Consider the following 26,055-nt stretch of genomic DNA (forward strand, 5'->3'; position numbering starts at 1 on the left):
GTTATACTTCAACATGAGTTTTGATATGGACAAGCCTCATCCAAACCATAGCACTGCCTTTTCTCATTCTTTATTCTGGTCAGATGTACTCCCATGCATGTGGCTGTACAAGCCATAAACGTGGGACTCTCCTAGGCCCCAGTGTGATGGGATGTACCCTGACCACGCTAGGCAGAGGTTTCAAACTGACCAAATCTGCCCACAGATGAGCTTTGTGTGCCCAGCATGGTATTCTGTTCGGTTTTTAATTTCATTTCATTGCTAATATTTAAAAACCTGGATTTCTAGCTTTTCTTGAAAAATCACAAGGTCTAGCTGCACTGAGACCAATTTTTTACAGGGGGTTATAGGCCAGAGTTCCCCTCAGCTGGCCGTGTACCGCCTGGTTCCATACACCATGATGTTGTGTTCGTGTTGTGTTCGTGTGTGTTCCCTGCCCTCCTGATCAGGTCCCAACAGGCTCTATGTGATTGTGCCCCTGCCCACACAATTCTCCAACCTCAGTTTCTTCACTCTGCACTGCACTTCAGCCTCAACATGCTGGACTCTTTCTGTCTCAAGGCAATCCTTGTGCTGTTCCTTCTGCCCAGAATATTCTGCCCACAAATCTTCACATCGCCACATCATTCAGGCTTCAACCTGACTCCTCTGGAAGTGTCCCCCATTGCCCAGACAGCATCATAGTACTCTTTATGGCACCAAAAATGGTTTTTAAGTGTTTGTTTATGTCACTATTTCCTCACTAGACTATACATTGCTCGAAGGCAGGGACTCCATCCTTCTTGTTCACTGCTCTGTCTCTTAGTTCTATAATATGCCGGCACAAAGCCGGCTTCTAGAAATACACGTTTGAAGTTGTAACCCCTGACCCATGTTATAGAATCTGAACTCCCCAGCACGGCATCAGAGGGCCATTGGGGATGTAGACGCTGCTGGCCTCTCGAGCTTTCCTTCTGCTTTTTGCTGGGTATCACACTCCAGACTTTGTAGCCATGCTGCACCTCTTACCTCCTGGAGCAGGTGTGCTGCTTCGTGCCTCTATAGCCATGCAGCTTCTGTGTCCTTCCTCTTCTCTCTCTCATCCACCCAGCTCACTGCTAATACAAGAGTCACCTCCTTGCCTGGTGCGCTGGCTCACACCTGTAATCCCAGCACTTTGGGAGGCTGAAGGGGGTGGATCACTTGAGGCCAGGAGTTCGAGACCAGCCTGGCCAACATGGCAAAACCCCATATAGGCAAGTGCCTATAATCCCAGCTACTAAGGAGGCTGAGGCAGGAGAATCACTTGAGCTCTGGAGGCAGAGGTTGCGGCGAGCCGAGATAGCGCCACTGCACTCCAGCCTGGGCGACAGAGGAAACTGTGTCTCAAAAAAAAAAAAAAGTCATCTCCTTGAGAGGTTTTCCCTAATCCCTGTGCACACACTCTTGTATATACACGCATATTTGAATTAGGGCTCCTCATCTATGCCATCGACAACTAGAGCCTCTTTCTGTCAGAGAAGTTATGGCCTCATACTAGAATTGTTCATTTTACGTTTTTTTCTTCTTCAGTAGCCTGTGAGCTCCTTGAAGGTAGAAACTATTTTTATTTGTCTTGGTATACTGGTGGACTTTGCATGGTACTTCATTGGCATTTGATAACCTGTAAGATGACCATAGTCAGCAAATTAAAGCTAGCAGGAGTCATCGAATCAGCTAATTGGCAATAATTAACAGAAACACAGGGATCATGACAGTGAAGGACAGTAAACTAGTCAGAGTAATGATGTTTTAAAAGCAGCAAACCAGTGCCCCTGTTTTTAAACTTTTTTCCCCCAACTGACCTCTTACAATTTAACTTAATGAGCCTATTTTGAGAACAAAAGAGCATAGGTCCTAAGTTCGTGAAATTCAGATACATAAAGTGAACTCTCTGTCATGTATATTCACAACCTAACATTCTTTTTGAAGATGGACTATATGGGCTTCTGTGACTTAGGCAAAATACTGATTTCAGGTCTCAAACAATGTGAAGAAAGATGCAGTTAAGTTAAAACAGCCTCTTTTTTCCTTTGTACCTACTTAGTTGTAGAAGTAAAGTCATCTGGTGTGGGGAAGAAGGAAGGAAAACTGTCAGACTGAGTTACTGAGTGGGGGGTGCTGCAGAAGGACCTCGTGACCAGGCATCTGTAAATCCTGGGGCTGAAAAGAGTGGATGTTGGCTCCCAATAAATGGGATTGGTAGCCTGTGAGCTTTTCTACGTGGACCCTTGGTGACTCCTTCATCTGGGAAAGGGGGATCCTCTACCTTAGGCCATTTCCTGCTGATATAGCAGAATACCACAAACTGGTTAATTTATAAAGAACAGTAGTCTGTTTGGTTCATGGTTCAAGGGGCTGTAAAGTCCAAGAGCATGGCACCAGCATCTGGCAAGGACGTCCCACTCCTGAGATAACTAACCCACTCCCACGATAAATGCATTAATGTATTCATGAGGGCAGAGCAGAACTCTCATGGCCTAATCACCTCTTAAAGGTTCTTCCTCTTACTACTGTTACAATGGAAATTAAGTTTCTAACACATGAACTTTCGGAGGACACATTCAAACTTGAGTCTTCTCCAGTTGAGTAACTTGATGCCAAGGAGCGAATGAGGGATGGGTTCCCCAGCAGCACATCCTTGTGGGATCTCCCAGCTGCAGGGCCAGGGCTTGGACTCTGAGAATGGGTGAATGGAACAGGTTAATTTGCTCAAGATGTTAGATTGAGCAGGCTAGGCACTGTGGTGGAGTCTCCATCATCAGTGATGGGGAATGCACAGTAAGGACTGTTAGATGTCAGCATAGAAATGAGTCTTCTCACTTGGGCTGTCCTCACATGCCTTGCTCGAAAGTGGTTTTGGCCTCTTGGTGCATTCTTTCTCACATGTCAATTTGGTAGAAGGAACGAATGATTTGTGCAAGGTCTGGCCTTCAACAGTGAAGTCAAAATGAGACTGCAGGTCCACTGATTGCACCGTTCAGGGCTTTTGACTCTGAAGATTATTTTATCAGTCCAGCTCACTAGCCTAGTTCATTTACTTAACAAATACACACACACACACACACACAAAAAAAAAAAAAAAAAAAAAAAAAACAAATACACACAGAGCCCCTGTTATCACCCAAATTCATTATTCTAGGCACTACGGATGTCCTGCTGAACAGGTTGACAATGTGCCTGCTCTTATATTTGAATGAGGGAAACTGATAAGAAACTTGGCACAAAAAAAAAAATATATATATATATAGTCATTTCTGAGAGCGCTAAGTGCTATGAAGAATATGGAAATTGTGGGGGTGGGGCTGGAACTCTAGTTGGCATTTTCTGGAAAGGCTGAGGAATTGACAACTGAGCTGTGACCTGAATGATAAGAAGAAATCAGTCACCTGAAGACCTGGAGGAGAAGCAGCTAGGCCGAGGAAACAGCAAGGGCAGCACCCCTGAGGCTTGTCTTAGGAATAGGAAGCCTCCTGTGAGTGAGGGGCAGAGCCGTGGAGGATGAGATGAGCAAGGCAGGGAGGGCTGGGCCTTGGAGAGCTTTCCAGGAGGACCAGGAGGAGGAGCTGGATTTGGCCTGAGCACTTTGGCAAGCCCTGAAGGACTTTCAGCAAGGAAATAAGATTGGCCGTGTTCCTTCAGCACACTATACTCCTTTTTGTCTTTTTTAGCACACTACACTTCTAAGACTGAAAACTTGCTTAGCTTAATTTTGGGATCTTGTGAACTCCTAGGAAGAAGCAGAAAGTAAGGATTCTATACATTTCTTTTTCATATCTCTGTTTACCTAAAATCAGTTAAACATTTCTTCATGCGATTGTTTCTGATTTGCAGGTGGGGGAAGAAACTGATCATCGTTGCCTCCCAGGCCATGCGGTACAGGGCCTTGATAGGCCAGGAAGGGGATCCGGACCTGAAGCTGCCCGACTTCTCCTACTGCATCCTGGAACGGCTAGGCCGGTCCAGGTGGCAAGGGGAGCTCCAGCGAGACCTTCATACCACTGCTTTCAAGTAAGTGGGAGGATTTGCTTCTCTGCTTTAAATTATACATCATTGCAACCTGAACCCCAAACGCAGGGGCCTGCTGCGGTATCTTCCCCGAGGCATGGCTTTTTGTTTCAAGGCCATGGTTGCACAGTGACTGTTTTCTTAGGTTGGCTGGACAGGAGGTTTGTGTCTCTGGTGTTTTATGTCCAAATGAGAGATTCTATACGTTGATAAAGCTACCAGCAAAGCAAATGACATGGCTCTTCTTCTCCTCCAGGGTTGATGCTGGGAAGCTGCACTATCACAGAAAAATTTTGAACAAAAACGGGCTGATTACAATGCAGTCCCATGTGATTCGATTACCCACTGGAGCCCAGCAACACTCAATCCTCCTCCTACTGAACCGGTTTCATGTGGACAGGTATGGTTTGTAGTGATCAAAATGTTAGGTTTCTTAGTTGCAGCCATGTGTAGTATGCTTTAAAAATCGTAGGGGCAGCTGGGTATGGTGGCTCATACCTGTAATCATAGCACTTTGGGAGACTGCAGTGGGAGAACCGCTTGAGGCCAAGAGTTCCAGACCAGCCTGGGCAATATACCAAGACCACAACTTTATAAAAATAAAAAATTAGCTGGGTGTGGTGGTGCACACCTGTAGTCCCAACTACTCAGGAGGCTGAGGTTGGAGGATCGCTTGTGCACAGGAATTTGAGCCTGCAGTGTGCCATGATTGCACTGCTATACTCCAGCCTGGGTGACAGGGCGAAACCCTGTGTCTTAAAAAATAATAATAATAATAGAAGCCAAATTAGAATATCACTATAGCTTTTTAAAAAATGATATTTGTTATCTGTGTGTGTGTGTGTGTGTGTGTGTGTGTGTGAAAATAAGTCCTGGTTGTTTAGAGAACCAGAAAACTATACAGAAAAGAAGGAAAAATAAATCTGTAACTTCACAGCCAACAATGGGAACCATTAACATTTTGGTGACATTTTGGGGAGATGTAAAAATAAAAGTGAGTCAGATTTGATTTGTTGTGGTGGCAGGATTGTAGTTGAATTATGTCAGTTTCAAATAGGATGTTTTGCAGCACTCAACCATAATAACCTATATGGACGAGATGGCAAGGTTCTGCTAAGCAATAACAATGTGTGATATTGCTATTTTAGCGGGATATTGTCCAGATGATACAGCAAACTAGTTAAATGTGCACATTCCCTTCTGAGGACCAGGGAGGCTGGGGGAGTGAGTAGGTTATCTCTGACTTCTTCATCCTTGCCATTGGGGTGGCTAATTACCTGGCATAGGAATGAGGGACAGAAAAGTTTCAGCACTCTGCAGAGGTCTCAGCCCACACTGCACAAACTCATGCCCTTTTTTATGGGAGGGGCAGAAGCCAGGATAAGAAAAGTTCAAGCTGGTGCAGGGCCTGGGAAGAGCAGCCCTTGGCTGAGGAAGCCCTGAGCCCCTTAGTACCTGGCCAGCAGCTCTCTGGGGTGGAGGTAGGCAGCAATGAGGGATAGTGGGGAGGGGAGGTGCATCCTCCAAAAGAGCGGGGAATGATTACATGTAAATGTTAAAGTTTACAGTGCACATGGGTTGGCCTAAAGAAAGTGCTTGATGCATGTGTGTAGACTCTTTATTGACCTGGGATCTCCAGGGGTGAAAATCATCATTGCTGCATCTCTGTCAAATGTCCGCCTCCTGGATTCAAGCCATTCTCCTGCCTCAGCCTCCTGAGTAGCTGGGACTGCAGGCACTTGCCACCATACCTGGCTAATTTTTGTATTTTTAGTAGAGACGGGGTTTTGCCATGTTGGCCAGGCTGGTCTCGAACTCCTGACCTCAAGTGATCTACCCACCTTGGCCTCCCAAAGTGCTGGGATTGCAGGCGTGAGCCACCGTGCCCAGCTACATATAACTCTTGACTCCCCAAAAACTTAACTACTGATAGTCTACTGTTGATCAGAAACCTTACCAATAATATAAAGTTAATTAACACGTTTTGTTCCATGTGTTATACCATTCTTGTATTATTGCAATAAAGTAAACTAGAGAAAAAATGTTATTTAGAAACTACATTTACAATACTGTACCGTATTTATTGATACCATAAGTTTACATTGTCCATTAACAAGACAAATTGTCTGAAATGGCGGGCAGCCGCAGCTGCAGACCTCACTCTACAGTACACGTCAAGCAATTTAACTTTTCCTTGAAGTGTCATGACTTTTGGGGAGCTTCTTGGGAGCATTTCCAGCATCACTAGTGGCCCTTTGTATGGGTCCCATGGTGTCAGTCAAGGTTTATGGTATTGCACTAAACACAAGGAAAAATACGTGAGAACTGCAAGAGATCACCTTTTTTTTTTTTTGAGACGGAGTTTTGCTCTTGTTGCCCAGGCTGGAGTGCAATGGCGTGATCTCTGCTCACCACAACCTCTGCCTCCAGGGATCAAGCAATGCGCCACCACGCCCAGCTAATTTTGTGTTTTGAGTAGAGACAGGGTTTCTCCATGTTGGTCAGGCTGCTCTCGAACTCCTGACCTCAGAAGAGATCACTTTTTACTGTTTACTAGAGAGGAACTGCTCACACAGAGATGATGAGCATCACATTTTTTTAAGAGAGTCTTGCTCGGTTGCCTAGGCTGGAGTGCAGTGGCACGATCTCGGCTCATTGCAGCCTGCACCTCCTGGGTTCAAGCAATTCTACTGCCTCAGCCTCCCAAGTAGCTGGTACTACAAGCTTGTGCCACCACGCCTGGCTAATTTTAGTAGAGACAGGGTTTCACAATGTTGGTCAGGCTGGTCTCGAACTCCTGACCTCAGATGATCTGCCCACCTCAGCCTCCCAAAGTGCTGGGATTACAGGCATGAGCCACCGCATCCGGCCTGTCATGGCATTTTTAAGCCAATACTCACAACACTTAAGCTTGCCACAATAGTAACAGGAGGTGGCTACGAAGTTATTAACAGTAGTACACTGTTGTATTACAGTTAATTTTATGCAGGTTTGATTTCATCCCGCATCTTCATGTTTGTTTACATTTCCTCCACTGCAAATGGCACCATGTATGGTCTGTAAATGGTTGCGTAAGTTTTGATTAGCTTTTTATAATAGATTTGTGTATATTTTATGGTAATGAATGATAAAATAGACTAGTATCCACATACATTATACATTAATGACATACCTTTTTCTTAATTTTTTCAATATTTCTAATGTTATACAGTTTGTCTGAGTTTTCTCAAACTGTCACAAATCTCCAAAAATTCTAATATATATATATTTTCTAATATTTTTTCAATAAATATGAAAAAAAAAACTGCATATAAGCGGACCCGACCAGTTCAAACCCATGTTATCCAAGAGCCAACTGTACAGTATTAGAGAGAAGCATCTTTTATGAATTCACATTTTAATTGGGTTATACTATCTATTGATTAAGTAACTGTCTCACCAAACCCTTCACTTGTGTATAACCTGTGCTCTGCCAAGAACACAGGGTGGCAGCTGTGGCGTAGGAGAGAGAACACTGGATCAAGTCAAGATCTGTATTTCCATCTTTGCCCCTCACCTGGGCAGTCACTTGATCTCTTTGAACCACCATTGCCTCTTGTATTAAATGGCTGTGACACAGTGCCTCCTATGCAGAGTGGCTCATATGCATTAACCATCTGTTCCTCCATTTATTCTTTCATTCATTGAGAGGCAGTACAGATGGGGATGTGGGTACAGTCACTGGATCCCATACGTGTGCTCTCTCTCCCCCTAGGACTATAAGTCAAGCCAAGCTATTGTCCAGCCGAACTGGCTACAAGATTTCTCCCTGCACCCCTCCCTGAACTCCCCCTAGACTTACACAGTCAAGGGCCCTCAGTGTTTTTAAATAGCTTCCTTTGCTGGCCGTTAGCTTGGAAGCATTGATCATGACATCCGCTTCACAGTAGAAGTGAGATGGAAGGTGGCCTCTGCCACGCCAGTGTAGTCAGGAGCAGGAACCGGAGCCTCAGAATCAGAGTGGCGTCCCAGTGAGTAAGGAGAGGACTGGATTTAGAGAAAGAAGACCTAGGTTTGTGTCTCCAGCCTGAACTTCAATAAAGTCTGTTAACTTTGTAGAATAACCCCCATCCTTCCTCACCAAGTGATCTGTTTTTTGTTTTTCTTTGAGACAGAGTCTCGCTCTGTCACCCAGGCTGGAATGCAGTGGTGCGATCTTGGCTCACTGCAACCCCCACCTCCCGGATTCAGGCGATTCTCCTGCCTCAGCCTCCCAGGTAGCTGGGATTACAGGTGCCTGCCACCATGTCTGACTAATTTTTGTATTTTTAGTAGAGACGGGATTTCACCATGTTAGCCAGGCTGGTCTCGAACTCCTGACCTCCAGAGATCTGCCTATCTCAGCCTCCCAAAGTGCTGGGATTTTGCCCGGCCCCTCACCAAGTGATTTGTAAGAAGATATGTGTGATACTTCCTAAACTTAAAAGTATTGTAAAAATGAAAGATGTTTTACAGAGTCATGTCATGCAAGTTTTAGTCCTAGAGTCTAGTCTATACGTTTCCTCTAGAAAGGTGGCCTTAGATATGACAGAACCTCTCACAGCCACAGTCTCTCCGCCTGTAGAAGGTAGGAGTTGGGCCGGATGATCTTTGAGACCTAAAAGATTCTGTCATGTATTGTCAAATGATTAAGTCAAGTCTTGCTTTGTCATCTTTAAGAAACAGGCAGTAAATATTGACTTCAGCAACAGGTTTGAAAAAACGAATCGCTTGGTGTTTCTTACAGGAGGAGCAAATACGACATCCTCATGGAGAAGCTTTCAGGCATGCTGAGCACACGAACTAACTGTATAGAGACGCTGGGAAAGCTGAGGGAAGAACTGGTGAGCCTGGGGTTTCCCACGGGCAGGGCTGGGTGTGATCTGTACCATAGCCGGGAGGTCTTGTCAGGCATAGATGAATGATTTGCAACCCAACGCCCTATTCTGGATTTGATGCAAATAAGATTTTCCTTTGTTTGTTGTTTTTTTCTTTTCTTTTTTGAGGCAGAGTCTCTCGCTCTGTTGCCCTGGTTGGGCAAGTATGGACTGTGTCTTTCCCGGGTTCAAGCGATTCTCCTGCCTCAGCCTCCTGAGTAGCTGGGCTTACAGGTGCCAGCCACCATGCCCTGCTGATTTTTGTATCTTTATTAGAGACAGGGTTTCACCATGTTGGCCAAGCTGGTCTTGAACCCCTGACCTCAAGTGATGCTTATGTCTCAGCTTCCCAAAGTACTGGGATTACAGGAGTGAGCCACCGCGCCCAGCTGTTTTTTAGAATGAGAGAGTGCTTTGCCCTTCATTTAAATTCTTGCCTTTGCCTGACTTCCATTTTTCCCCTGGAGTTTTCTAGGACCTATTATCAAAGTTCAGACGGAATAGGAAAACGTGGCATTTAGGTTTACTTCTGTAATCAAGCTTGTGATCTTGTTCCCAGTGGTTTTGTACTGAAATAGCAGAGTGGCTGTCCTGAGGGGGAGGGGAGAGGATGCAGGGAGGAAGGCAGCTGTTGACCTGCTTTGTCTTTGGGCCCCGGAGCAGAGGCTGTGGTGAAGGGAGCGTGAGAGGGAGAAAGGCGGAGGGGTGCTGCTTCCAATCTGACTGGAAGGTTTCAGTGCAAGTCAGGAAAGAGCCAACGTTAGAGATGGAAGGAAAACAAGATTGCCCTGTGTGTGAAACCAGAACTTAAAACTGAACATTTGAAGTCAAGCTCTTTGGTGACTAGTAATTAGTCCCCTAATGAGTGGTCTTCAGTCTGACCACAGGCACCAGGACAGTCCTTGTTCTTTTCCCGCATTGCATCGGTGGAGTTGTAGTCTCTGATTTCATTGTTCACAGGGAAAGGAGGTATCTTCCGCATTGCTAGATTCGCTGTCTGCCTAAGCCTCTTTAAAGCAGTGGTTACAGTCTGGAGGCTTGTGGGCCAGACTTAGTCTGTTAAAAATCAATTTGACCTAGCATTTTTTAAGAAATTGAGACTTTCCATAAAAATCTAGGTTTCTAGTCTGTCTCGAGAACTGAGAAGCCTGGGTCTGCCCTCTCTCCTGACAGCAGTTAGCTGGAACTAGTTGTGCACTGGCTGGGTCCCCTGCAGTCCACCTGCTTTCTGTCACCTCTCAGACACGAGGCAGGGCGGCAGGGCTCTTTGTCATTCCCTGAGCACTGCTGTTTGTGATAGGGGAGAAGTGTTTTGCTTCTGTGTGTCTGAGTTTATCAGAGTAGAAAATCAAAGATAGACGGAGAAGACCTCTCAGGAAACCCTGGCAGAAACTAAGGAACTTCCTACCAGCTTAATAAACAAATAACTGGCCACTGTGTAGATTGATGTTGCTTGTCCAGCCCATGCAGACTCTGGAGATTGAAACCCTCCCTCCTACTAAGTCACTCAGGGGCAGGGAGACAGGGCTAGTCTGGTTTCAGGTCAGCCTGTGGTCTGTGTTAGCAGCAAGCCTTGACTGTTACTGGACAGCCTTTCACTTATTCATTCAACAAATACTTCAGGGAGTGTGTATGCTGAGTTAGAACTGTGTTCCACAATAAGATGGTGAAAGTTAGCCAGGATGACAACAGGTCTCACACTGTCATGGAGCTGTCTAACCAGAAGGGTAGGCGTGTGAACACATACCTGGAAGGATGTAGCCGAGCCAGTAGCGGGAGAGGGGTGCTTTCTTTAGAGAACTGGGGAAAGCCTCATAGAGCTGTGCCAAAAGCACAGTTGAGCTGGGCTTTTCCCCCACACAGAGGGAAAGTGGCATTTGACGGAAAGGAGAAGAGCTGGTGCAAAGGCATGAGTTGTGGAAGGCCATGCAACATGCTTAGAAGTGGGCAGTAATCCAGAGGGCAGCCGGCACATTGTGTGACTGGATAGGAAGGTAGGGGCCGGATCAGAAAAGACTGGAGTGCTGACTGAGGAGTGGGGACTTTAGCCTTGAAACTTTAGCCTTATGCACTGCTGCTGGCCGTGTAGAAATGAAGAAGTTCTTAGCCAGGGGTGGTGGTATGCATCAGTCCAGCTACTTGGGAAACTGAGACAGGAGAATCTCTTGAGCCTGGGAGGTGGAGGTTGCAGTCTAGGCAGATGAGCTGTTAGAGGGAAGGGGATGGGAGGAAGGTGGCGAGGTTGTGGCCATGAGGGCTGGAATTGTTTGAGAAACATTTTGGAGCTGGAACTAACAGGATGTGGTGAGTGCCTACACTGGGATGTAGAGGTGACTTGAAGAAAGAGGATCTCAAGATGAAGCCAGTGGATTTGCTGGAGTGGCTGCTGCTCACCGAGGCAGCGCAAAGGCAGGCTTGTGAGGCAGGGATCACATCTGCTTGCTCACTGTGAGCCCCCACGATGAAGACAGTGCCTGGCCCCCTGTAGATGCTCAGTAAATATTTGCTGAATGAGAGTTGAATAAATAGAGAGGTCAGAAAGAGGAGCCGATTTGGGTGAAGAGGAGGCACAGGACAAATCTGAGTTTTGGACGTATTGGGTATGAAGATCTATGACTTTCCCCTGGTGATGTCTAGTCAACAGCTGGAAATTGGGGTCACAGAGAGCTGAGCAGGATTCAGTGAAAATTAGCCTGTAGATGAAGCTGAGGCCATGAATATGGATGCTGCCTTTGGGGGAGATTTGGTACGAAGACTCACTGCCTCTTTCTCTTTTAGCTGGCCAGATTGTGTGAGTTGTTGATGGCAGCCCCTCAGAAGGAAAGACTACATCATCCTTCCTCTCTTAGGATGGTCCAGGGCTTAGTGCCATATGTCAAGGGCTGGGATCTGATGGATGCGTTTCCATGGGGTCTTTTTATGGTGCTGGGGGCACGGCTAGATTAACGATAGATGCCACGTACAAGCCAGTGGCTTTGAATGAGCCATATGTGAGTCATCTGTATTGTTTTGATAGCCATATGTTCTGTCACCCAAGGGCTGGAGTGCTGGTTAGCCTGGGGGTAACCACACATATGTGGTGGCAGCAGCCCACAGACATTTGCTCCCTGTCTCTCCCCAGAGTGTAAGAGGAAACCTGTAAGACTCAGCAAACAGCTCTCAGTCGCGAATGCCTCCTGCTGTTCGCTCCTTCACTGGGAGCCGTGGTGACCTGCCTTACTCCTCCAGGGACTGCAAAATCACATGGCAGCAGTGCCCAGGAGGGTGATACCCACAAGCAAAATGGACCATGTGTAAAATAAATTTTTGATATAATATAGGTTTAAGAAATTAACTTTCCTCTAACTACCATTAGGGAAAATCAGCACAAAAATGATGATAAATGGCAACTGACCTTCAGTTTCATTGTTGGAGGCTCTGATGGGGGAGCGCAAAGGCTGTGACCCCCTGGAGACGCGTGGGCCCCGCTGAAGAGCAGCTGATCGAGGCTCCTGTTCACTGTTGCTGTGAAGCTACAGTCCTAGCATTGGCTGCCAGATCTTAGCCTTTCAAGAGAAGCCAGAATCTAGGTCTTTTTTTTATGTGAAATCACTCACTTTTCAATTTTGGCAAGTAAATTACTTTCTTGAAGAAAAACATTGTATCAATTTTAAAAGCAAGGCCTGCACTGGAGGCTGCTGTTGGTCACCCCTGCAGGGGAGATGTTCCTAGGATCATTTTGGTTTTCAGTCTTGCAAAAATAGGAGTTATGAGATGGAAATACCCATTATTATTCTGTTGTAACTTCACAGACCACATGTAAATTTTTACAATTTTTTTTCCTTTTTCTTTTTTTTTTTTTTTTTTTGAACAGAGTCTCACTCTGTCACCCAGGCTGGAGTGCAGTGGTACTATCTCGGCCCACTGCAACCTCCACCTCCCAAGTTCAAGCAGTTCTCACCCTCAACCTCCTGAGTAGCTGGGATTACAGGCACATGCCACCGCACCCAGCTAATGTTTCTATTTTTAGTAGAGACAGGGTTTCGGCATGTTGGCCAGGCTGGTCCAAACTCCTGGCCTTAAGTGATCTGCCCGCCTCGGCCTCCCAAAGCACTGGGATTACAGGTGTCAGCCACTGCAGCCAGCCTATAGCATTTTTTAACCTATTTTTTTCTCCTTTTTCTCTACTGCCTTTGAGGGACAGGGGTGTGTGTCTGTGTGTGTGTGTTTGTATTAGTAATACGCTTACATGGTTAAAAAATCAAAACAACATGAAAAGGTATCAAATGAAGTCTTCAGTCTCCACGCCTCCACTCCCGCCTGCCTCATTCCCACCCCTGGATACCCTTCCAGGATCTGGCGAAGTGAATCTCTTTCCCCCTCTCTAATCAAAAGGTAGAATCGTTTATATCCTGCTCTGGACCTTGTTTTGGTCCCTTGACAAGGTAGCTTGGCAGGCTTTCCTCATTAGTACCTCAAGATAATCAATTAATTCAGGTCCTGAACTTGTGTTCATTTACATGACTTTCTAGTCATTTCAGACATCTTGCCGTGTCTAATAGTAGCCTTTAAATTGTGTTTTGGCAGGGGCTGTGTGAAAGGACGTTTAAGCGTCTGTACCAGTATATGCTGAACGCTGGCCTAGCCAAGGTGGTGTCTCTTCGCTTGCAAGAGATCCACCCTGAATGCGGACCTTGTAAGACGAAGAAAGGTAACGCAGAGTCTCAGCTTCTGTTCCCTTGGCTGGCTGGCTCTCACTTCTCTCTTCTAAGCTTCAGCCTCTCTCTCCGATCACATTCTGCCTTGCGGCATAACGATTTCACGTATTTATTCAACTCTATACCTCAGTGCCTGGCTCAGGACTGTCCGTATAAAAAGTGCCTAGAAAATGTTTGCTGAACAAACTTCCAGCAAACATCTCTGTGGTGTCCTCCAAAATCATACTTTTATGGTGCCAAATAAACAAGTTCATCTTTTCCTCCTTATACTAAGCCACTCTATTCTTTTTTTTTTTTTTTTTTTTTTTTTTTTGAGGCAGAGTCTCGTTCTTGTCACCCAGGCTGGAGTGCAATGGTGCGATCTCTGCTCCCTGCAACTTCTGCCTTCTGACCTCAGGTGATCCACCCACCTTGGCCTCCTAAAGTGCTGGGATTGCAGGTGTGAGCCACCACACTCAGCCTTTTTTTTTTTTTGAGACAGGATCTTTCTTTGTTGCTCAGGCTGGAATGCAGTGGCGTCATCTCGGCTCACTGAAATCTCCGCTTCCTGGGGTCAGACGATACTCCCACCTCAGCCTCATCACACCCGACTAATTTTTGTATTTTTTTGTAGAGACAGAGTCTCGCTGTGTTGCCCAGGCTGGTCTCAAACTCCTGGACTCAAGTGATCCACCTGCCTCAGCCCTGCAAAGTGCTGGGATTACAGGCGTGGGCCACCACTCCCAGCCACTTGTCATTCTTTAGCCTGCCTTTGTGAAGTGCCTACTCTGTATTGCATGATCTTGTTATCTAGCCCTGTAAGGTTGGTAGCATTGTCACCATTTTATATGTAAGAAAATTAAAGTGAAGAGATGCTGAGTAACTTACAGAAGGTTAAACAATCAGTACTCAGCAGAGGCAGGATCTGAGCCTTCTAAGAAAGTTAACTTAAGGAACAGACTATGAAACTTTAAAAACCTTCCTTAGGCTGGGCACGGTGGCTCACGCCTGTAATCCCAGCTCTTTGGGAGGCTGAGGTGGGCGGATCACCTGAGGTCAGGAGTTGGAGACCACCCTCGCTAACATGGTGAAACCCTGTTTCTGCTAAAAATACAAAAAATTAGCCAGGCATGGTGGCGCGTGCCTGTAATCCCAGCTACTCCAGAGGCTGAGACAGGAGAATCGCTTGAACCCGGGAGGTGGAGGTTGCAGTGAGCCGAGATCGCGCCATTGCACTCCAGCCTCCATTATATTTTTTTCCTAGACAGAGTCTGTCTCTGTTGCCCAAGCTGGAGTGCAGTGGCACAACCATGGCTCACTGCACTCTTGATCTCCCAGGCTCAAGCTAATCCTCCTGCCTTAGCCTCATGAGTAGCTGAGACTACAGGCACACTTTACCATGCTGGGCTAATTTATTTTTATTTTTAGTAGAGACAAAGTCTTGCTATCATGCCCAGGCTGGTCTTGAAGTCCTGGGCTCAAGCGATCTCCTGCCTTGGCCTCTCAAAATGCTGGGATTATAGGCATGAGACACCAAGTCCAGTTATTTTTATCTATTCTTGATTTTTGTCCCATCCTTTTTACTCCTCCTGATTAACCAGAATCATTTTAAAAGCTGCGGGTCAGAGTTCTCAGTAAAAGGTGATAGTTGGAATATACGCATTTATCTACACTCCACCCAAATTTCACCATAGTGATGAAAGGGATATAAGAGGAGTAAACCCTCAACTACAAAGAAAACAGGACAGGAAATGACAACAGCAAATTTTTGTATTTTTAGTAGAGACGGGGTTTCACCATTGGCCAGGCTGGTCTTGAATCCCTGACCTCAGGTGATCTGCCCCCCTCAGCCTCCCAAAGTGCTGGGATTACAGGCGTGAGCCACTGCACTCATCCCTCAGTATTTGACTTTGAAGTCTAATGGCCTGAATGCCTAAAATACTCAGGGCCTGTGGAGCTAGTAATCATTTTTATTTCCTGTCCCGTTGGAAGAAAGGTGTTAAGGAAAAGACAGAAGTAATTTATATTTAAAGTAAAGAGAAACTAAGGAGAAACCTCAGTTCCTTAAAGAACCTTTTTTGCTAGACAGGCAACTGTAGAGAAAGGCTTCTCCTGAGCCTAAGGTCCCTGGAAATTTGACCAAACTAACTTGAAACTAACACCTCACACCTGAATGGACTTGAGAGTAAGACAGCCCTGGGTTAGAATTCTTGTTCCGTCACTGTCTGGTAAGGTGACCTTTAGCAAGTGATTTGATCTCTGTATACCTCAGTTTCCTCACCTGAATTATCTAAGGGGTAGTAGTACCCGCTTTCCAGAATATTGTGAGACTTACAGGTGACAGGAGACATAGAGCAGGGCCATAGGCTCATGACACACAGGCCCGATCTAGCCGTGTGTTTTGTTTGGCTCACAGTGTTTGGATCTAGCCGTGTGTTTTGTTTGGCTCACAGTGTTTGTTTGTGTTGAATTTGTTGCTGGCATTTAAAAATCAGAAATTTTCACCTAAAAAGTCTGACTGTCAACTTCTCTGTAAAAATGCAATTAGGCAACGTTGAACTTCATTCCTTTATTAGCAGTTGGCTAGGCAGAGGGAACTGCCCCATTTCGGAGGGGCTCACCTTCCCCTCTCACCATGGACACCTGCTTCCCACTGTGTAGCCCGCGGCCTGCTTCATGCTGGGATGTCATTTGCCTGACCGTTGAAAGTAAGTTCATGCATAGGACCCATTGCCCAGTGAGTGGTTTCCATCATCTTGAGGCCTGGGGCTGGGACAAGAGGACTTTACAGAAGAAAGATCAGCATGACTTACAGCGCAGACAGTGGTGGCTTTGGCTCCTTGTGCTGGATTAAGGCAGCAGGCACCAAGATGGCGATGGTCAGGATGTTTAGATTGTCACATGCATGCACAAGGAGCCATTCTGATGGCTGGAGGGATGTCTTTGCCCACACTGTCGCCCACCTCTCTGCTGCTGCGACTGGAAACCTGGGCTCATGGTGAGTCCTTCCCTCACTTCCATGGCACGCTGTAGCTCAGTTACTCATCTGTGTGAATTCTTTCCAGCTAGCTCCTGAGCTCCTTCAGGGTGGTGACCACACGCTTTTCATGCTTTATGTCCTTTTTAAAGGCTGTGCAGTGTCTGCTTGAAACAGGGTAGGCGCTAAGCAGATGCTGAGCAAATTTAATTTAATTAAGTGCCACTTCAGTTACTTTCCATACGCAGGAGGCAAGAGATGAAGGCAGTTTTCAGGGTTTTTTTGCCTTGAGCTTTGTCTTTCCAGTTTGCCAAATTAACATAAAACCTTCCCTCTAAGGCATTATGGAGGAGACAAAGCTCAAATAATAAATAAAGATGATGTATTGTTTCATTTAAATTTACAGGTATACCTGGATCTAGTATATAAATTATTTCTAAAACTCCTTAACGAATTTGGATTTAGGCATCTTTCAAATGCATATTTCACTGCACAGAAGGCTTCAGTGATCTGTTTTGCAAAAAGCAAAAAAACTTTGGAAGTGTAAACAGCCCCGCTGAACTGATCTGTTTTGCAAATTTGGATTATTTTCTTCAAGTGTTTACCAGTCATCCTGTGTTTATTAAATTGTGCTGAGAAAAGAAAGGGAGAGAAGTAGAAGTGAACTCAGCAGTCTGTCGGAAAATGATCACAGTTGGAAACAACTCACAGAAATTGTGCTCCCTGGGGCTAATGACTGAGGCGGTCAACTGGCTGGTTTTTCCAGGTTGTCACAAGCTCAGCATTGAAAGGACTGTGGAGTGAAGTAGCTGTGAATGAGATGGACTCTCTCCTCAGAGCTGTTGCCCCTGTGACTCTAAAAAAAAAGTTCAGTAAGATTTCAGGACATGAGATCAGTATACAGAAGTCCATTGTGTTTCTATAGACCTGCCGTGCACAATCTGAAAATGAAATTAAGAAAACAATTTTGTTCACGGTAATTTAGGAATAAATTTAACAAAAGAAGTACAAAACATATACTCTGTGAAAACTACAAAATGTTGCTGAAAGTTAAGATTTATGTAAATGGAAAACATCCCAGGTTCCTGGATCCAAAGACTTCACAGTATAAGGAATCTACTGATTCCACACAGCCTGTGTGAGAATCCCAACTGACTCCTCCTCAGAAATTGACAGGCTGATTCTAAAATTCACAGGGAATGCAAAGGGACCCAGAGAGCTAAAACAATCCCGAAAAAGAAGAATAAAGTACAACTCACACTTCCTGCTTTTTAAACTTACTGCAAAGCAATAGTAATGGAGACAGTGTGATACCGGCACAAGGGTAGACAGATAACCGAATAGAACTGAGAGTCCAGAAATAAACCACACATCTATGGTCAAATGATTCTCGGCAAAAGTGCCAAGCCCATTCAATGGGGAAGGTGTGGTCAGTCATGAAAGGCCATGACTGTGTGGTTCCATTTATAGGAAAGTCCATAATGGGGGAATCTGGAAGTAGATAGTGAGTGCTTAGGGCAGGGGTGCGGGGAGAGAGGAGCGAGAAAGGGTTTGAGGTGATGAGAATGTTCTAGAATCGACTGGTGATGGATGCAGGGGCCTGTGAATATAGTAAGAAACCATTGACTTGTACAGATTAAATGGATGAATTGTGTGATATGCAAATTATATCTCAACAAAGCTATTAAAATTTTAAAAAGTAAATAATAACCAAGAAACCTAGCAGGGTATAGCAAATTAAAGTATGATAGTTAAAATGGCCAACAGGCACAGTTAAAAAGTTAAAGTAGGATTGATGTATACAAGCTAAGAAAAAAGAAATGAACCATATTAAGAATGATTAAAATGCAACAAATCCAAAAGTTTAAAGGAGCTTTGAAACCAAAAAATGAATTAAAAAGAATCAAGATTAGAAAAACAAAAAAGATAAAAGGTGAATATGAACAGAAAAAGAGCAGAAAAAGATTGTCAGAGATGTTAAAAGCCTAGAAAATTGATTATGCTGGAGGGAAAATGGTTAAAACAGTTAAAAAGTGATTAAAGAACACTAGCTTAAAAAATGAACAAGAGAAGTAAAAGAAAGACATGGTAATATGGCAGAAGCTCTGTTGAAAGCAAGAACTTTAAAGAGGGGTAAGAACCCCAAGGGTGTGAATTTCTGGGCTGAGTAACTTCTGCTGAGTCCTAGACAGTTCTCTGGAAGGGACCCAGGCACCCGGGGAGCGCCCTTTGCCGGGAACTGGCCTCTTCCCTCCTCTTTGCTCTCCCCCAGGAGGGACCAGCCACTCAGTCCTGCAGACAGCAGGAGGCTTTGGCCTCCCTCAGCAGAGAAATGTGTTGTGTTTCTTGGAAGAGCACACTGGGGACAGGTGGGAGGAGTGTGAGGACTGGGAAAGAGAAGCAGGCTGGAACAGGATGGGTGACTGGCCGTGCGCTGAGGGAGGGGCCCTAAGATTTTCTTGTAAGACCTCTCTAAGGTGTAGCTGGCTGATGCCTTTGCAGGCTGAGAAGGGAATGCTCCCTGCGCTAGGAAGAGTTGAAGGCAGGTGCCAGAACTTGTGAGCAGGGGAAATGACCGTACAGGGTGAGGGCCTGGCAGCGGACGGAGGTATCCATGGGGCCAGTGCAGCGACTGGGATGTTTCTCAGTGAGGGATATGGCCTCCTTAAATAGCCCCTGGCTCAGAGCCCTCAAGAGAGGTTCGCTGCTGCTGTTAGCACTGCACAGTTGACACCAGCCCCTCCCATCTATTGATCACACTTTAAGAGCACTGGGGAGGCTGGGCGCCGTGGCTCACACCTGTAATCCCAGCACTTTGGGAGGCCCAGGTGGGCGGATCACTTGAGGTCAGGAGTTCAAGATCAGCCTGGCCAACATGGTGAAACCCCATCTCTACTAAAAATACAAAAATTAGTTAGGCATGGTGGCAGGCACCTGTAATCTCAGCTACTTGGGAAGCTGAGGCAGGAGACTTGCTTGAATCTGGGAGGTGGAGGTTGCAGTGAGCTGAGATCGCACCTCTATTCTCCAGCCTGGGTGACAGAGCAAAACTCCATCTCAATAAAAAAAAAAAAAAGAGAGCATTGGGGACCTCAAGTCAGCTACCAACTCAGCCCAAGGGTTTGGGGAGGTGATTGACTCAGAAGCTGTACACGAAGAGCGTTTCAAGAGCGTTTATAATTTTCTGAACCCTTGTAAACCGCCATGTGTACTATTGTCAGTACCCTTGTTTCCTCGAACAATTAGTGAGAAAAACCCAAGACCCTGTGGGCTTGTCTAGAGGCACTAAAAAGAGGAAAGAACTGGGTGAGATGCCATATTGTTATCCCATTTTGTGGTCAGTCTTGGAGTGGAGGGAAGTAGAAAAAACATCGAGATGACAGTCCAGGCAAGGCTGGCTGGGCATGGTGGCTCATGCCTGTAATCCCAGTACTTTGGGAGGCCGAGGCAGGTGGATCATTTGAGGTCAGGAGTTGGAGACCAGCTTGGCCAACATGGTGAAACCCCATCTCTACTAAAAATGCAAAAATTAGCCAGGTGTGTTAGTGCGCGCCTGTAATCCCAGCTACTTAGGAAGCTGAGGCACGAGAAACGCTTGAACCCAGGAGGTGGAGGTTGCAGTGAGCTGATCACGCCATTGCACTCCAGCCTGGGCGACAGAGTGAGACTCCATGTCAGCAAAACAAAACCAGACCAAACACAAGGTCTCACTCTGTCTCACCCAGGCCAGAGTGCAGTGCTGTGATCATGGTTCACTGCAGCCTTAGCCTCGAAGGCTGAGCAGTCCTTACCCCTTAGCCTTCCAAGTAGTGGGACTACAGGGGTGTGCTGCCACACCAGCTAATTTTTTTAAAAAATTGTTGTTTTGTAGAGATGGGATCTCACTTGTTGTCCATGCTGGTCTCGAACTCTTGGGCTCAAGCGATCCTCCTGTCTTATCCTCCCAAAGTGCTGGGGTTACAGACGTGAGCCACTATGTCCAGCCTTGTTTCTTTCATTCTAGTCCTTCTAACCATACAATCCTGTCAGTACTATTTTCTTTCTTTCTTTCTCTCTCTTTCCTTTCTTTCCTTCTGTCTCTCTCTCTTTTTTCTTTTGTTTTTCTCTTTTCTCTTCCCCTTTCTTTTTCTTTATTTCACCGATGAGAAAACAGAGGCACACGTCCCTTGCCTGAGGTCGCAGAGCTGGGCAGTGCTGGTGCAGGGATTTGGATAGAGTGTCGGTTACTTACTCTGCTGCCTCCCATGTGAGACTAGGCTGAACTCAGGAGGAAGTGGAAATCGGGTAGTTGAGTGCCTGGGGCCTGAGCCTGGCTGGGACACTGGCTAAGGGTAAAACCAGTCGAGGACAGCTCCCATGGGCCTGAGGGTCTGTGGATCTGGACTCCCTTTCAGGCCTCCCTCCCTCCAAGCCAGCTTCCTTGTCCACTGCAGAAATAGCTTCCAGTCAGTCCCAAACATCATGCCTACAAAATAAACAAGAAAATATACTATGGTTGGCATAGAAACCTTCCACAGCTACCTTTCTCTGTATCCTCACCTTCATTCCTGCCCTCTCCCCTCCCCTTACCCTGTAGGCCCCTTTTCCATCTCAGCGCCTTTGCTCATACCCTTCCTTTTGCCTGGAATACCTGTCTTCTTCTGCCTTATCAGACAATTCTTAGTATCCTTTACTGTCCCACCCAAATGCCACCTCCTGTCTCTGCTGTCCCCTGCCTAGCCCCATCCTGCCTCTTTCTCATTTCCAGGCTCTGTGCATGCTTAAAGCAGGGTCCTGAGGGTGTTGTAGCACATTTCCCAGCATGGTTGGCTGGCGCTGCTAGTAGTCAACCAACCAGAGAGCATGCGTTGAGTGCCTAATTTGCCTCAAGTGTTACGCTAGGGCCCTTGAATGCATTCATTCATTTAGTCCTTACTACCAGCTTGTTCTAGGCATGCTGTTAGAATTACCCTCATTTTACCCCTGAAGAACTTGAGGCTCAGAGAGGTAAGGAGCTTCCCCATGGCTGAGCCAGAATTCAAACCCAGGCATGTGAAGCCTGAGCACATTGTCCTTCCTGTGCTGCCCGCCAGCCTCTCTCTCACACACACAACCTTTTGCAGGGGCAGGAAACCTGTCTCTCTCATCTGTTTGTGTTCTGGGCCCAGCACAGAATAAATGCTTGTGGAGTCAAATCGAGTTAAAGGCCCCAAGCACTGTCTGATATTTTCAGCCCAGGTGACTGGGTATGCCACTTGATCCTCCAAAGCTGTGCATTTCCAAGGTTGAACGATCAGAGTTGTAAAAGCAGTAGCAAACATTGACAGAGCACTACCTCCACACCAGGCGCTGTCCTAAGGTTTCTATGAGGAAGATGCTATTATTATCCCTATTTTATAGATGAGGAAACAGGCCTAGAGGCCGTATTACATAGCCAAGTTATACAACCAGCAAAGGCTGCCAGAGGCAGGGTAACACCAGACAGATTGACTCCGGAGCCCATAATTTAACCTGTACCCCACCATTGCCCTGGGGTGTGTGCTGCAGCACCCCCACCTCTGTCATTCAGTGTTCCCTGAATTCTGTGCTTTCAGCCTGTGGCCAGGCGTGTGTGTGTGTGTGTGTGTGTGTATGTGTGTGTGTGTGTGTGTGTTGGGCGGGGGTGGCGGGGAGGTAACACACTGAATTTACGGGACATCTGCCTGCCTTACCAGTAGGACTTTCCCATTGCTTGTGATCCTTAAAGAGGAAAGCTGCCATGGGGTTCGTTCGTTCCCATCTTGCTTTTGTTCTTTCTTGGGTTGATCACAGTTGACAGTGTCATTTTACTAGGAGGCCAGATGGATTTTTCACTGGGAACGGGAGAAACACAGACTGTTGGTTCCACCTCACAGCTACTCTGGTTTTTCCTTTGCAATGAATCGTGCTCTCTGATGGAAATTTGAAATTCTAGCCTAGTCAGGTGGCCTAGTGTGGAAGGCATCGGTTAGATCATATGACCACTCTGAGTGTCAATTTTCTTTGTCTTAAAATGGCAATAATAACTTGCAGAAGCCACGTGGTTAGTAAAATCGCTTCCGAAAACACTAAACACAATGGCTGGCTCCTACTAGGTGCTCCTTAAGGAGTCACTCCTTCTCTTTTTCTCGTCTGGGTCTTCAGAATGTCGGAATGAAGTCCATCTTGGATCCTGGACACAAAAGATCTGTGTGATTCCTTTGTGTTGGACTGCTAATATTAGCATGCCATGTCTTTAAAATGCCTGAAACTCCTCATGCCTGTGAGCGGGTGCTGGTTTTATCTTACTGCCTTTCATTCCTGGGAAGAAAGCCCTGTGTCCAGGGACCAGGGGTTGCCATTAGCAAGTCCCCAGTTCCTCCCAGGGGAATTGCTGGTCACTGAGGTGGTAGCTTAAATGGGGCAATACGCCCCAGTCACCCTGGATGACGTGCGCTTATTCGGGTCTTGCTCTGCCCCTGTGGCTTTTGGCTTTAGCTGACTTGTAGTCTGGAACAGGTACCTTCAAAAAGGCAAGTAGGAGCCAGAGGGATTTTAATAATAGAAACTGAAATTCTAAAGCTGGTAAAACTCTAGAACTGTGGGAAAGGCACACAGGGCTGGTGAAACTCCTTCCGGATGGTCCCTTGGAATCACAAGGCACACACTACACTGTTCCATCGTTTACCTGCCTGATCTCTTAACAGTTCTCCCCACAAGGCTAAACACTGTCATCAGCCCTAGTTTTCAGGCAAGACACTTGAGGCTGAGGGAGGTCAGCCACCTTGTCCAGGCCCACCCGACACAGCAGCAGGGCTCACAGCCAGCTCTGTGGCAGAGAGTCTGGCTTCCCCACCACAGTGCTGGGCTGCCTCTCCAGCACAAGGTTTCCAAAGGAAACATGTGCACCAGGCTCGACTCGGTGGCTCATGCCTGTAACCCTCTACCTTGGGAGGCCAGGGTAAGAATGTCACTTGAGGCCAGAAGTTCTAGACCAGCCTAGGTGACAAAGCAAGATCCCATCTCTACAACAAATAAAAAAAAAAAATGATCCGAGCGTGGTGTTGTATGCCTGTAGTCCCAGCTACTCGGAGGTGAGGTGGGAGGACCGTGTGAGCCCTGGAGTTCGAGGCTGCAGTGATTGTGCGGCTACACTCCAGCCTGGGCAACAAAGTGAGACTCTGTCTCAAAAGAAAAAAAAAGATGTCATGGCATGGGGAAAGGAAAATGTTTCTGTGATTGGTATGTTGTGAAAGAGCAAAGCTAGACACAGCTTGGTTAAATAAAACAGGGCTTACTTGCTGGGCAGATACAGAAGAGAGTCAGCGCAGTTGGGATTCACAGCAGAGAAATCAGCTATGCCCTGTGGGGCAGGCAGAGCCACAGATCCCATGGCCAAAACATTCGGAGAGTCACTCCAGGCCTTCTGGAAGCACAGCCACCTCACGCTGGGCCCAGCCTCAGCACCTGCTCCGGGTTGTGGGTGCTTTGTGGGTCCTGGGGCTGATGATGCCTGTTGTGGTTGCACAGAACAGCTCATAGTCCTCCCGCATCGCCCTCAGCCCCCGTGGCCAACAACTGAGCCTTATGCTCAGAACCAGAGCAGGGGGGCGCCTTCCCGCGAGTCTCCAGGAGGCAAACCATCATGACCAGAGGGCAGCTTTGGGGCTTATCCCACAATAAGAGGGGGCCCGCCACCCTGAATGCCACTGATGTTTGTCATGCCTCAGCGCTGTGCTAGGTGCTGGTGGTACTAATCAGAGTAACTCCCCTACTGGCCGAGTGCATCCACTGCAGGCTGGCAGCCTGGGCTGACTGACATCCTAGCTCTGCCACTCACTCCATAGCGCCATCACTTTGAGCAAGTGCCTTAGCTTCCGCATCTGTGAAATGGAGCTTACAGGGACCTGCCTCCCTTGGGGTTGTGGGATTTTATGGGTTAATTCATGTACCGCCCTTGGCATGGTGCCTGGCTCCCAGCAAGTGCTGGGTGGTCATGTTGAGGGATTGCTCCATGCCAGCCTCTGTACAGATGTTGTCTCGGCCATGCTAACATTAACCCCGTGACACAGAGAACACTGTCATCCCATTTTGCAGGTCGGAAAACAAAGAGTCATACTTGGTAATTTCCCCAAAGTCACAGACATGGGGAGCTGTGGAACTTGAGATGGAAACACTTCTCTGCCTGGCCCTGGAGCCCAAGTTTCATCCCCACCTTCCCTCCAAACGTTTATTCAGGAGGTAGTTGTGCCATTTGTTGGAGGGGGTCATGGGATGGATGTCAGTTGCTCCACTAGTAGAGAGGTGAGGACGGTGAACCAACTTGGTGGGGAGAAGAAGGGGTTTTTTTGTTTTTTTGTTTTGTTTTGTTTTGTTTGAAACAGGGTCTCACTCTGTTGTCCAGGCTGGAGTGCAGTGGTGTGATCATAGCTCACTACAACCTCAAACTCCTGGGCTGAAGCGATCCTCCTGCTTCAGCCTCCTGAGTAGCTGGGACTACAGATGCACACCTCCAAAGCCTAGCTAATTTTTTGTATTTGTTAGGGAAATGAAGTCTTGCTCTGTTGCCCAGGGTGGTCTCAAACTCCTGACCTCAAGTGATCTGCTCGCCTCGGCCTCCCAAAGTGCTGGGATTACAGACATGAGCCACTGCGCCCGGCCAAGATCAGAAGCTTTGAAGGCTGTGAGGCTTTTTCTCTTTTTTGCCTACTGAGGTCACGCGTTTACTAGTACCGTTTCTTGCCTTCCACTGTGTTTATTTTGAGGGCTGTCCTGTGGGTCTTTTCCTAGCTAATTAGCCTCTTAAAGAAGTTTAAAAGGAGAAGAAATAACGCTGGGCCACTGGCTGAGGACGCCTTGGGTCTGACTCCCCTAAGTGCTGTGTTGTGCTGCTGCTCAGGCAGAAGCCAGCGTCCCTGACCCCGGGTCACTCAGCTATTCCCAGTCTCAGGGACGTTTTGAATTGGGGAGTCTAAACCAAAGGTTTAGAGCCTGGATTCTGGAGCCAGATTGCCTGGTAAATGCCAGCTTCTTACTGGCAAAGAGACATTTGTTTGTGTGAATTCCTCAGCTTCTTAGTGTTCTCATGTGGGACTGGAATGATCACCCTTACCTCCTCTGGCCATGGTGAGGGTCAGTTCATAGGGCACACAGGGAGCCTAGGATAGCATCCAGGATGTAGTACTGGATAAACGGTCGTAGTGTTATTAGGAGCAATAGGTTGCTTGTGTGAGCAGCATGGTGGAGTGGGGGTTGGGAGGGGGTTGACTAGCGGACAGTCTAGGGGGGAATGGCATGGTGGTCTTGTCTTCCTTTGTGCTGGGTGTGTTGGCCACCAGCTGCTAGAGGTGCTACTTGTAGAAAGGGAGCCTGGCAGGGGACCCTGTCCCAGTGCCCGAGGCTTTAGATAGTTCTTACTCATGTCCACAGTCCCGAGAGTCCCCTTGTCCCCATATTTCCCCTCCTGATTGCTTAAGCCTCCCATTCTGAAAGAGAGGGATTGCAG

General features: G+C 46.8%; 1 protein-coding gene across 3 annotated transcripts in view; it reads left to right on the forward strand.

The window, feature by feature from the left end:
- GTF3C1 (general transcription factor IIIC subunit 1) overlaps nt 1–26,055 on the forward strand; it is an 86,940-nt gene that overhangs the window by 7,700 nt on the left and 53,185 nt on the right. For all 3 annotated transcript variants that reach the window (XR_002519192.2, XM_009196199.4, XM_003916708.5), the window contains exons 3-6: nt 3,853–4,029; nt 4,283–4,426; nt 8,792–8,888; nt 13,488–13,611. Coding sequence is in view for 2 of the 3 variants with exons in the window: in XM_009196199.4 (XP_009194463.1) it covers nt 3,853–4,029; nt 4,283–4,426; nt 8,792–8,888; nt 13,488–13,611 (542 nt within the window). In the remaining variant the exon portion in view is untranslated. The remainder of the gene's footprint in view (nt 1–3,852; nt 4,030–4,282; nt 4,427–8,791; nt 8,889–13,487; nt 13,612–26,055) is intronic.

Source organism: Papio anubis, chromosome 18 (assembly GCF_008728515.1).
Source record: "Papio anubis isolate 15944 chromosome 18, Panubis1.0, whole genome shotgun sequence".
Taxonomy (NCBI): Eukaryota; Metazoa; Chordata; class Mammalia; order Primates; family Cercopithecidae; genus Papio; species Papio anubis.